Source organism: Urocampus carinirostris, chromosome 5, assembly GCF_059441175.1.
Source record: "Urocampus carinirostris isolate Australia breed hairy pipefish chromosome 5, RoL_Ucar_1.0, whole genome shotgun sequence".
In the NCBI taxonomy this organism is placed as follows: Eukaryota; Metazoa; Chordata; class Actinopteri; order Syngnathiformes; family Syngnathidae; genus Urocampus; species Urocampus carinirostris.
This window is the reverse complement of record NC_142353.1, coordinates 39,990,370-40,004,313: the sequence shown is the minus strand read 5'-3', so window position 1 is coordinate 40,004,313 and position 13,944 is coordinate 39,990,370. Positions and strand designations below refer to the sequence as shown.

Below are 13,944 nucleotides of genomic sequence, written 5' to 3'. Positions count from 1 at the left end.
AAAACCAAAAACCTTTCAATGATTAGGGTCATTTAGCAAAAAAATAAAATAATTCTAATAATAAAAAGGGTTCTTCTCGAAAGAAAAAAAATTAACCATAGTTGCAGATTAATTGAAAGGCCAATTGTCGGGGATTTTACTTGGGCGAGCTTGTTGGAGCCGTGGTCTGTTGAAAAAGTGCCAGGGAGCCACTAGGGGTGCTAAAGAGCTGCGTGGCCACATGCTGCTGCAGAGCATACTAAAGCAGATGTTTATTGATTTTGTTGGTATTTATTGAAGGTTTCTTAATACCAAACCTAGCTAAAGATAGATAGAGACAGATAGATAGATACTTTTTTGAAGACACCCGCAGAAGCCTGAGGTACAACTGTGTCATTTTTCACGAAAATCGGTCGAGCCGTTACTGTCATGATTACCGATGTGATCCACCTGTGCCCGCTTATTTGGCGCCAACTGCCGCGGGTTCTGATTGGCTCCCTGTCACTATTTGAACCCAGTTCTGTCTGTCCCCTCTTGTCAGTCCGTCTGCGAACCTCAGTGTATACTAGGCAAGACTTTTTGACCCTGACTCCCACCTGTCCCATTTTTGCTCCCGTCTGTCTCCGGCTACGACCTGTTTTGCTCCTGACCACGTCTGTTCTCCCAGCCCGGCTTACAACCTCTTTTTGTCCCCAACTACATCTACTCTCCCGTTCTGGCTTTCGACTTGTCAGTCCATCTGCGAACCTCAGTTTACTCTAGGCAAGCTTTTTTCGACCCTGAATCCCACCTGTTTTTGGTCCCGTCTATTTCCCGGCTTTGACCCATTTTTTAATCCCTACAATTTCTGCTCTCCCGTCTCGACTTACGACCCGTTTCTGACCCCGACCATGCCTTGCTCTCCCAGTCCCGGCTATCGACCCGTTTTTTTCGTCCCTGACACCACCCTTGCTCCGAATCTGAGAGCGAATTGCTTCCCGCGTCCGGCGAATTCCGGATCATGGGCGCAGCCCTTCCTCTTTCTATCAATAAAAATTTTGGTAAACGTTACGCAATTGTGACGTTTCCGTTCTGGTCCTGACAGTTTCGTAGCGTATTTGTCACGTACGAATACTCACACACACGAACACACAGGGTTGGGTAGGGTTACTTTAATTGGATTACTTTCAATTACTTTTGGATTACTCCAATACCAAATATGCTAATAAACGACAAAATAAACTAAATATGAATAAAATGATGACTCACAACACGTGGTAAGCTTTCTCTCCTGGCTTTGATCTCTTTGATCTCCGGCAAAACGAACATAAAATGCGACAGAAACAAAATGAAAATAAATACAAACAGCTGAAATGTTGATTATTGGTCCAGCTCACTGTCGTCATTTGTTTTCAAACATTACCCTGAACCTAGACAAATGTAATATCACCCATAGTGACTCGGTCAAAAATCTAGGTGTTATATTTGATCCTAACCTGTCGTTTCAGTTACATGTGAAAAATATTACTAGAATAGCTTTCTACCACCTCCGTAATATTGCGAAGATTCGTTCAATGCTGTCCCAATCAGATGCAGAGATTTTAATTCATGCGTTTATTACTTCTCGGCTTGATTACTGTAATGTATTGCTTTCTGGTCTCCCGATGTCTAGCATTAAAAGTTTGCAGCTGGTTCAGAATGCGGCAGCTAGACTTTTGACTAAGACTAAAAAGTTTGAGCATATTACACCTGTATTGGCCAACTTGCACTGGCTCCCAGTCCACTTAAGATGTGACTTTAAGGTTCTCTTATTAACATATAAATGTTTGCATGGGCTTGCACCCTCTTATCTCTCCGATTTGATTTCCCCCTATGTTCCTGCACAGAGTCTGCGCTCGGAAAATGCCGGTCTACTTGTGACTCCGAGAGCCAAGAAGTCTGCGGGCTCGAGAGCGTTCTCCATCCGGGCCCCGGTGTTGTGGAACGCCCTGCCTCTGGAGATAAGATCTGCAACCTCAACGGAAGTTTTTAAATTGAGGCTTAAGACACACTTCTATTCCAAAGCATATGATTGATGCCCACCTTGTATTCTGTTTTGTCCTGTCTTTTTCTGAGGCCTGCCTGGCTGATACGAAGGAGAAGGATGATCTGGGATGGGTCAACGGACCGGGGTCTGACCTGCAGCATGTCAACCCCTGCATTTACCAGCTGGCGTCGTCGTTGATGTCATGCTCTTTCCGGACATTTTCAACATCTTACCTAGTGTTTACTATTCTGTGTACAGTAATGCTAATTGTAATTCACCCTGTTCAATCCTGGAAGGGGGATTACCACATGTGAGGTCCTTTCTCAAGGTTTCTCTTTTCTCCTCACACTGAGGTTTTTGAGTTTTTCCTTGCCCGCATGCTGGTTTGCTGGTTTAAGATCAGGTAATTGTGTAATTTTGTAACTGTAATCCTGTGCAGTCCTTTGAGACATTTTTGTGATTAAGGGCTATATAAATAAATTTGACTTGACTTGACTTGACTTGCCAACATCATTTTTGCCGTTCCATGTATTCCGTTACTCCCCAAGCCTGCACAAAATGTAGTAATTTTATTCATATTTAGTTTCTTTTGTCTTTTATCAGCATATTTGGTATTGGAGTCATCCAAAAGTAATTGAAAGTAATCCAGTTAAAGTAACCCTACCCAACCCTGCGAACACACACACAAATCAAAACAAAGGATTTCTAAATAAGTCTGGATGAGTACTGACAAATATAAAGAATGCCCCTCTAATGCCAAACCCGGACTTAAAGCTACAAGTAGGACACACAAAATGACATTCTGTACAAATATGAAATCCTTCTCAGGCGTACTCCAAAAACGTTTTCTCTCTCAAATAATCTCCCTCACTAAGATCTCTCACTCTCTCCCCCAGCCCTAATGTTGCAAGCGTCTTGTCTCTTCAGAAGCCCCGGCAGCCGAATCATCTCTGTCAATTAAAAGTGAAATATCTGCATTTGTCAACATATCATTTGTATCGGGGAGGGGAGGCCGTGATGCACCGCTGATTTGTCGGTCACCCCCTGACACGGGGGAGTGAATGGCGAGGCAGCCGTCTCCCTCATTAGACCTGGAACTGGCACTACTGATGGCTGACGCCGCCTGGAGGCTTCCTTTCCTTTTGACATGATGCTAACAGGAGAACAGGCCTCATCTGTCAGTCCGACCACTTGCTAGCCAGTCAGGGGGAACTGAGGGTTCGTGCGGAGGGGAGGGGTGCACTTGTACGCCATGGAAGGGGAGACTACAATTAAGTTTAGTCCAAGACATCCATCCATCCATTATCTGCACCGCTTATCCTCAGTAGGGTCGTGGGGGTGCTGGAGCCCATCCAGGCTATTTTCGGGCAGTGGGCAGGGGACACCCTCAACTGAATTGCCAGCCAATCGCAGGGCACACAGGGACAGACAATTCGCTCGCTTATTCACACCTAGGGACAATTTGGACCGGCCAATTAACCTGACATGCATGTTTTTGGAATGTGGGAGAAAACCTGAGTGCCCGGGGAGAACATGCAAACGCCACACAGGAGGTTCTATCTCATGACCTCAGAACTGTGCCGCACACGCGCTTAACCACTGCGTCACCGTGCTGCTTAGTCCAAGACACTACTTCTAAATGTTGTTGGCCTTCATGATGGATTTTAACATGATGACAGGGTATTGGACTCTGCTTTGCGGACACTTCATAATTATAGCTGGGTGAGAGGTAAGATTGGGCTTAAGGAATTCAGCCCAACGTAACGCAGGCCCGATAGTATTGTAGCCCGACCCAGCCTGAACCCGACCAATTAACTTGATTAGCAGAACTGAGCCCGAAGCGAACCCGAATTCAGGAAGAGAAGAGGTGATATAGTATAACAAATTAAAGCCTGTCTTTTGTTGTTTAATGTAAGCTAACCAAGACTGTATAAACCTTTACATATTTTATATATATATATATATATATATATATATATATATATATATATATATATATATATATATATATATATATATATATATATATATATATATATATATATATATATATATACATATATATATATATATATATATATATATATATATATATATGTCTTCAGAGGTTACATTACCTAACAAGTCTCCATCATTGACAGTTTTTTGTTTATTTATAACAGTTGACAGGATGGATACATTTTAAGGCCATCGGTCATTTTTACATGTTTAAAAGTGGGCCATAAAAAGATTGGGCTTAAAGAATCCAGCCCAACCCGACCCAGGCCTAATGGTATTATAGCCCGACCCAGCCTGAACCTGAACAGTTAAAATTGATTTGCAGGAATGAGCCCGAAGAAAACCCAAAATGCGGAAAGAGAAGAGCTTATTGCATATTGCACTCACCTGTGCCTGCTGGTTTCGCGCCAGCTGCTCCTAGTTGCCTAATTGATTCCCCTCCTATTTAATCCCAGTACTCCAATCACTCCTTGTCAGTCCGTCAGCGAACCTGTGCATACGCAAGGCAAGCACTTTGACTCTGGCTCCCGTCGGTCCCATCTTCATCCGTTTCCTACTCGTCTGTTCCTGATTTACGGTTTGTCTCCAGCTATTGACCCGTTTTGTCCATTTGACCACGCTCTGATCTCCTGCTCCGGCTAACTACCCGTTTTTGACCACCGACCACATTCTGATCTCCCGCTCGGCTATTGACCCATTTTTGCCCCTGACCACGCTCCGATCCTGTGAGCTGTTCTCTCTCTCTCTTTATCCCTCTCTCTCTCTCTCTCATTCTCTCTCACACTCTTCCCTCACTCCCTCTCTCTTTCTCTTTCTTGACTTTACCCAATTTGGTCACTCATCTATAGGCTCAATTTTCAGCCTCACAGTTGTTCTCAGTTGTCTTGGTTCCTCCATGGTTTTTCCACCTATGACAACGCATCCTCTTTCTTTTATTAATACTCTGTTCCTCTGGTTCCTTGCTAGTTTCTTATCTTTCTCATCATGTTCAGAACACCCATGTCACTGCGCTTCTTCTACTCAGTAGACCGAAGCCCTGCCTGACCTCCCAAGCTACAAATACCGCCTGACGTACCTTTGGACTGGTAGCTTTGTGGTCTACTGGGACTCACTGGACCTCATTACCTTTCCACTGTTTGTTTGGTAAAACTTGTTTGCTTCTGGTGCTCTGGATACTGTTGCCTCGCCGCCTGTCTTTCCGTGTGATCCTAATAAATGAAAACCGTTTGATTCTACCAATATGTGATTCTGCATTGGGATTCTGTACCATCCCGAGAGAGCCCTTGACATTTTTTTTTTAAGCTGAGTCTATGTGAAATGTTAACCAACCCCATGCATTTGTTGTCCCACGATTTATTTTTAAGCTTTTTATTGTGCATAATAAATCAGGATTGGTAATGATTCGATCAAGAGATTTAAGTTACCTCTTTTATAAGCCGGATTTCATTTTTGCATGATAGTTATTATTAAATTTGGAATCCGTAGCAGAAAAACTTGGTTTTTCAAATATTAACGGTCCAAAAGCAAATAGATATGTCAATCACAGTTCTTTTTTTAAATTGAATTTTATTATTCCTTCAACAGTGTGTCGCAAACATCGAATTCTGTTCACAAAAAAAGGGAAAAAAACTCAAAATATACATACAGTTTGACAAAATTATGTTTGGGATCGATCATTTCTGGTCAATTCTGGTCACATTGAAGCAGACAGTTTTTGAAATGGTAAATCTGGATGAAAGTAGATTTTTTTTACCAGGTTCACACAAGTAGTCGGTGCGGTGTTTTAACCCTTAAAATGTGCAACACAAATTCACAAGTAGCACAACATGGAATCAAAATAGAATACTTTAGATTGTAATTATAAATTGTACAACACAGATGAGACAACTCCAGTGGAATAGCACTACCTCAAGGTACAAAAAAGACCAATCACATATTCCTGGTTTTTGTATTAAACCGATGGTTAGCCATCTTCTTGTCTGATGTCAAAATGGGAATAAATTAAAAAAAAAAAGAGATCACAGAAGGCACAATGTGCATCTCATCATATACAAAACAGACCTGCAGATTTCTGGAAACTACATAATCACAATACTTTCGTAGAGTCGACATAAGTAAACGTTACAATTTAGTGTATAGTAGAAGAACACGGACAAAACATAACAACACAGCACCTGGATGAAAACATTTATTGGATTTAAAAAAAGTTGAGTAGTTTTGCATTTTAAGTATGCGTCGTGTTTTACTCCCGATAATGTTTTTATGAAAATATTTCAGCATTAAAAAATACACATGGGGAAAGCAAATTTATGTCACGGTTGCCATGGCGCCCAATTGGCCCGCCCATGTGGCGCCAGCTGCGGCTCGTTGACAGATTGGCTTTCCTTCTATTTAAGTTCAGAGTTCTCACCCTCCGTTGGTCAGTCCGTCAACGAACCTCTGCCCCGCAAGACGTGGGTTCCGACTCGGTCCTGTTCGCTGTTGGTATTTGCGGTACGGTATTGTTCCCGTTTATTTTGTCCTGCTTAATATCGGTTTTCAGTTCAGTTCCCGTCTATTTTTGTCCTGTTTATTATTCTCTCCAGTTTTCATTCCTCTAACTAGTTTGTCTTCCTGCTGTCTCGTTCTGTCTGATTCTGACTCCAGTCTCCAGTATCGGGTATCGATTTTCAGTTTGGTTCCCGTTTATTTTTGTCCTGTTTATTATTCTCCCCAGTTTGTGTTCCCTTCTAGTTTGTCCTATTTAATTACGATATCCTGTTTCAATATCAATCCTGTCTGTCCCTTCCTGTCCGGTATTGACCCCATCCGTCCGATATCTGCTCAGGCAATTAGTGTCAGTCTCTGGCTTCCAGTCTTTCCACGCCAGACCGCTGCCTAACTTGCATGAATCCCTATTGTTTGAGAACGTCACGCGTTTGGGTCCTGATCCTTTTCTGGTTCTTGACAATTTGGATCTTGGGTCTGTCCCAATGTATATTCAGTAATCTTCCGTGTTCATAATTGTAAGCAAATGGCAAAAGACTGTTTATATTGCTGACTCCAAGAGATACTGTTGCTATAGTTAGAGGAAATATATCTTAACATTGTCGGAGAGCCAAATACAAAAAAATTAGGAATTATTAAGACAAACTTTTTTTAGAATATGCTGGGTGGGCCACAAATGGCCCCAAGGGTGTAGTTTGGACCAAGCAGAAACTATCAATCCAATAGCTGTGATTTTTGTATTAATTACCAGTAATTTTCTGATTATATTAAAAATGAAAACCATATTATTTAATATTTTCTCATTGATGTATCTTTGTAAATAATTCACTTTAGTCTGGAAAAAAACTATACAGTGTATAAAGTAAACCAACTTGATGCAAATATTCCTATTATTCAATTTCCAATAGTTATACTTCCTGATAAAGAATGAAACTGTCATGATTACCGATGTGAAACACCTGTGCCCGCTCCTTTGGCGGCAACTGCCTCGGACTCTGATTGGCTCCCTGTCCCTATTTGAACTCACTCCTATCTGCCCCCTTTTGTCAGTCTGTCTGCAAACCTGAGTTAACAGTAGGCAAGCTTTTTCAACCCTGACTCCCACCTGTCCCGATTTGCTCCCGTCTGTCTCCAGCTACGACCCGTTTTGATTCTGACCACGTCTGCTCTCCCGTACTGGCTTACGACCTGTTACTGAACCCGATGACGTTTTTGCTCTCCTGTCCCTGCTATGGACCTGTTTTTCGGTCTTTGACACCGCCATCGCTCACTATGGAAGATCCACTTCTGTGTTCGGATCATAAATTTAGTACGAGAGCTACTTTCTTCCCGCGCCTAACAAACGTCGGATCGTGGGCGCAGCCCTTCCTCTTTCCTTGAATAAAACTTGTGAGTGATGGTGGTGTCGGGAGCGGTAAAAACAGGTTTGTAGCCAGGATAATAGAGCAAAAAAGTGGTCGGGATCGGAAACAAGTCAAAAGCCAGGAGAGGAGAGTAGACATGGTCGAGATAGAAAACGGATCGTTATTTGGGACGGGAGAGCAGACGTGGTCGAGATCAAAAAAGATCATTGCGGGAGACAAACAGGAGCAAAAAACGGTCCAGGCAAAAAAGGGCTTTCTTTCAATAAAACTTGTGGTAAACGTTACGCAATTGGGTCCTGTTTCCATTCTGGTCCTGACAGAAACGTACTGAATTCTGCTCTTTGTTCAATGGCAGTGAGATGAGACTATGCTAGATCTCTATAATGAGTTAATCGATACATTATTTAAACAAGACAGGAAATATATTACATAGAACACACACACACAAAAAAAACTGAAATCATATTTACAAACATGAAGACTCCATAAGTGCAGTCATGTTACAGCAGTTTTTTTTACAATACTTTGAGTCAGTGGACTTTTCTTCATTAATTTCACAAATTCTAGTTCAGAGACATATTTAAAGATACAAACACTGTAAATAAGTGTTTGATTATATAAAACAGTGTTTAACAACTGGTTGGGTTGCGACCCCAACGAGGGTCCCGGTCTTATTTTCAGTGAGTCAAGGGCCTTCGCCATGGGAAAATAATGCTAAGAAAAAATAAACTGAAGGTCATTTACACTCCCTAACAGTAGATGGCGATAATAACCTGCAAATGTGAGTTGACACGCGCTATTTAACACCACAGAAGAAGACCGGAAACGTTTCTTTAGACATGGCAAAACATAGATATAGCGAAGTCAATATGAGAAGGATTTTAGTGGGTTTTAAAATACTGTACATATAGCTCGGTAGTTTAACTTTTTTATTGAAGGTGTTTGCATGAAGAGTTTGTTAAAAATGGTACGACTGCTTGTTTAAATTGCATAATCCTTACAATCAATACATTTGATTTGTCTCACGGCTTTTAAATAGGTTAGCTTGGGGTCCTGCAGTCCACTCATTTAAAGGTTTAAAGGGAAAGTTTATATTATCTAGCAGCTCCTAATGGTAGAAAAAATAACTTCATTTAAAAAAAAACAATAATAAAAACAAATCAAATCATATAATGTGCTTTTTTTTAAAATAATAGGTTGGGAAATTTGCATTTATTTGACATAATATAAGCTTCACATGGAAGGAGCTGAGATAATTATGCACCATCTTGCTTCTATGGGTACCAAAAAACCTCAAGAAAATAAGAGATTATGAGCGAATGAGTTGTCTGTCCCTGTGTGCCCTGCGATTGGCTGGCAACCAGTTCAGGGTGTCCCCTGCCCACTGCCCGGAGATGGCTGGGATGGGCTCCAGCCCCCCCGCGACCCTAATGAGGATAAGCGGTACGGCTAATGAGATGAGATGAGATGAGATAAGTAAAATTGTCTCAAAACTGCGATTGGCTGGCAACCAGTTCAGGGTGTCCCCTGCCCACTGCCCGGAGATGGCTCGGATGGGCTCCAGCCCCCCCGCGGCCCTAATGAGGATAAGCGGTACAGCTAAAGAGATGAAGTAAAATTGTCTATTTTGGTTACGTGGAGTCATTGTGCTTTTTAATCACCCGTTTTCTGTTCCTCGATATAATACAGTGACATCTAGTGGTCAGACAATAAAGACTGTCCCTTAAAGTCATGTCAATTTGATTGACATGATCAAATTTCACATTTTCATTTTAAAAAACGTTTTGCAACAGAAGACAAAATCCAGTGTCACTTCAGTCTCGATTCAAATAATGACCGTGTTGAGTCAAAGGAAAGAAAAATGGAGTGGGATATTTAAATATGGGCAGCACGGCGGCGCAGTGGTTAGCGCATGTGCGGCACAGTTCATGTCATGGGAACCTCCCGCGTGGGTTCAAATCCAGCTCCAGACTTCCTGTGCGGAGTTTGTATGTTCTCCCCGTGCTTGCGTGGGTTTCCTCCGGGCACTCCGGTTTCCTCCCACAGTCCAAAAACATGCATTTCAGGTGAATTGGCCAGTCCAAATTGTCCCTAGGTGTGAATGAGCGAGTGAGTTGTCTGTCCCCGTGTGCCCTGCGATTGGCTGGCAACCAGTTCAGGGTGTCCCCTGCCCACTGCCCGGAGATGGCTGGGATTGGCTCCAGCCCCCCGCGACCCTAATGAGGATAAGCGGTACAGCTGATGAGATGAGATGAGATGAGATATTTGAATATTGGGGACACTTGTATACATATTATCATGATATCATCAACATCGGGTGGGATAGATTAAAAAGCCTGACTGGCCGCATGCGGCCCATGGGGCGTAGTTTGCCCACCAAACCAGAGTAGCATGAAAAATGATATAAAAGGTTTGTCAGCTCACTTTATAGAGAATTAATACGGTTAAGACCATGTGTGTAATTATGTCTATTTACAGTTATGTTTTTGAGTAAGCAGGCAAACCTCAGAAAATAAGTAGGAGTAACTAACAAAAACTCACTGGAGCGGCTAAAAAGAGAACCCAGAGAGGGAAAAATTAAGCAGTTGGAGTCCAAATCACGGGACTCAGATGCAGAAGCTTAGCGGCGCGATGCCTTCACTGACATTCGAAAATCAAACGACGTGCAGAACACGCTCTACGGGCTACACGAGGGGATATTTAAAGGTACATTGTGTAATATTTGACCACTAGATGGCGCATTATTGTCTAATGCGAGCAAAAAACAGTGCCAAACGAGCACAGCGCAGCAACAAGATTTCAGACAAACATGCCGGCGACTACATAGTATTGATTTTGCTATGTATTTCACTGAATTATGTATTTGTACCTCTAAGAGGCACTTAATATGACACACTGTCCCTTTAAACAAAATGGTAGTTTTTTTTGTTTTTCATAAATAGATTTTTAGTTTAGGTCGTGTTAGATATCATACAACACATGTCAAAATTTGGCCCAGGAAAAGTTTTTTTTCAGAGATTATCTTGATCCGCCATTGTATTATACACTAAAAATCGTGTTTTTTTACCGTACGTTATAAAAAAATGATAAAAATAACGAATACATGCTAACAATTGGCAATGGTGTTTGAATGTCAGTGTCAAGGTTGCCATGGCGCCCAATTGGCCCCGCCCGTGTGGCACCAGCTGCGGCTTATTAACAGATTGGCTTTCTGTCTATATAAGCTCAGTGCTCTCATTTTTTGTTTGTCAGTACGTCAACGAACTTCTGCCCCGCAAGACGTGGGTTTCGACTCGGTCCTGTTCCTGTTGGTATTTCCTGTCCGGTATTGTCCCGTTTATTTTGTCCTGTTTAATTTCGGTTTCCAGTTTTGTTTCCGTCTATTTTTTTCCTGTTTATTATTTTGTCCAATTTTCATTCCTGTCTAGTTTGTCCCGTTTATTTTCGATACGCTCTTTCATTATCAATCCTGTCCATCCGTCCTGTCCGGTATCGACCCCATCCGTCCGAAATCTACTCGGGCAATTGGTATCGATCTCGTCGGCCTCTGGCTTCCTATCATTTCACGCCAGACTGCTGCCTAACGTGCATGATTCCCCATTCCCCGTAAAATAAAAGGCTTGTGTGAGTAACGTCACACGTTTGGGTCCTGATACTGTTCTGGTTCTTGACATTCAGGGGCACTGGAGATATGACTAGTACCAAATGAACACGTTTTTGCTAGTTATATTCATTTTTATCATTTTATACATATTTTCATTATAGTTTTACCATGTTTCCATGGCGGGCCGGAATAAAATCTGGCCCCCAGGCCATAGTTTGCCCACAGCTGGTCTAAAACCTCAGTTAAAATCTATTGGTGTACAAATATTGTATAAAAACAGCAGTATTTTACATGACTGTATATATATAGAGAGAAAATATATTGTTGGGAAACACATTGATTTTTTTAATAATGTGTAATAAATAATTGAGGCTCTATTTAGTATTGGGTTGGTCAGGACGCACCTGTTTTGAAGGTGCCATTTTGTATCAAAAAAAAAAAAATATATATATATATATGTATATATATATATATATATATATATATATATGTATCAGTGTTTTTAAGGATGAAAATGATGATAGTGGTCTCAATTTGAGTCCAATCTCTTTAAACACTGAGATTGTCTTTGCGACGTTTGACATCTATGCAAATAGTCTTATGGGATTTGACGTTATCAACACGAGGCTCTTCAGCATCAGTAGTTTCCCCAAGATGAAGTTTCAGTCTTTTAGATCCATCAGACATGCCCCCTATTTTGTTTTTTCCGGGGCATTGTGGATAGGCAACAAGGCCCTTGAGAGCCAAGAAGTTCTGCTCTCTCTCATAGGATGTTTTAGATTAGCCTCTCCTCAGGGGGAACTTTGAGGACGCTGCCCATTTCCAACCTGGCTCCAGCTACCTCCTGTGAGCTGGGACTGTAGGTGCCCTCCGACTGACGCTTCTTCCGGGCGGTCATGATAAGGAAGAAGATCACCAGGATAGCTAGTAGTACACATAGTGTGATGAGGGGGATGGTCACCACCAGCCAAGGGATACGCTCCTTTTGCTCCTTTTTCTGCAAGAACAAATGCGATTTATTACTAAAAGGGATATAGAAAGTCAAGTCATGTATATTTGTGACAACCTTAAACACAAGGAGTCTCAAAAGGCTGCACAGACCACAGATTATTGCAAACTACAGACTATTATTACACCATCCCCTGATCTAAGACCTACATGAGCGCATGGAAAACAATCAAAACCTCAATCAAGTCAAGTCATGTTTATTTGTGACACCATTAATCACAAGGAGTCTCAAAGGGCTGCACAGACCACAGACTATTGCAAACTATAGACCAGGGGTCGGCATCCTGGGACTTCCTAGGAGTTAACCAGTGGCAGGCCAGCGCACCGCAAAATAATAATGATTATATTTTTACCAGAAATTTAGACATTTTCAGTTGCACGCCATGTTATCTAAAGGCTTTACGTTAGCGCCCCTCCGTGTGTCAGTGCGTGTTTGTGCGGCATTCGCAGAGGAGAGATCCGTTTTTTAACCCAGCGAAACACACGCGCGCGATACATGAACGAATCATGACGGCTTCTCGGGCGAAAACATCTCGTTCTTTCCAGCCAGCGTGGACAGACTAATGAGGCTTTATGCAAAAAATGACCGTGCTGTTTTGTGCATTATGCCTCAAGAGCGTTGTACCTCGCACAGCAAGTGTTTAACGTCATTACGAGACGAAACATGAACATGAATTCAAGGGTGAATCTGACATGGCGGAGACATTAAAACGCGCAGTGTCCAAGCACGGCAAACAAACAGAGACCTGGAAAACATTTGTCACTGCTAAAAACACCAGCACTGAAGCAAGCTATACCATTGCTCACTGCATAGCAAAGCACAGAAAACCATTTATTGATGGTGAATATTTTAGAGAAGCGTGTGTGTGTGTGTGTGTGTGTGCGTGCGTGCGTGCCTTCTGCTTTGCTGCTGTTATTTCAAGTTTTGATATTTTCTGCAACAAGATATCATTGACGAATGGTATGGTAGCTGTCCATAGCACTTGTTTTTTGATTGGAGTTCGTTCTTGATGAAAAATGGTTGGTTCTGGTTAATTCTTGTGGCAAAAAGTTTAAGTCATGGATGGCTACAGGCCTTTCCACTAGTTATTCATATTCCTTTTTTCGTTGATTGATAAACAAGAATAGTGGAAGATAAATTGGTCAGTTATACAAGTGTTTTTCAACCAGTGTGCCGGGGCACACTAGTGTGCCCTGAGACCTTGTCCAGTCTCATCTCATCTCATCTCATCAGCTGCACCGCTTATCCTCAGTAGGGTCGCGGGGATGCTGGAGCCCATCCCAGCAATCATAGGGCAGTGGGCAGGGGACACCCTGGACTGGTTGCCAGCCAATCGCAGGGCACACGGGGACAGACAACTCACTCGCTCAGTTACACCTAGGGACAATTTGGACCGGCCAATTCACCTGAAATGCATGTTTTTGGAATGTGGGAGGAAACCGGAGTGCCCGCTGAAATTTGCCCAATTTTATCTTTCCAAAAAATCAGGCCATTATTC

At 42.2% G+C, this 13,944-nt stretch overlaps 1 protein-coding gene across 2 annotated transcripts in view; it reads right to left on the bottom strand.

Moving 5' to 3' along the window:
- Positions 1-11,939: 11,939 nt before the first annotated feature.
- The window catches only part of LOC148366390 (protein crumbs homolog 2-like), a 51,152-nt gene continuing 49,147 nt past the window's right edge, over positions 11,940-13,944 (bottom strand). For both annotated transcript variants that reach the window (XM_088335217.1, XM_088335218.1), the window contains exon 13: positions 11,940-12,434. In XM_088335217.1, coding sequence (XP_088191343.1) covers positions 12,213-12,434 — 222 coding nt within the window. In that variant the 3' untranslated portion in view covers positions 11,940-12,212. The remainder of the gene's footprint in view (positions 12,435-13,944) is intronic.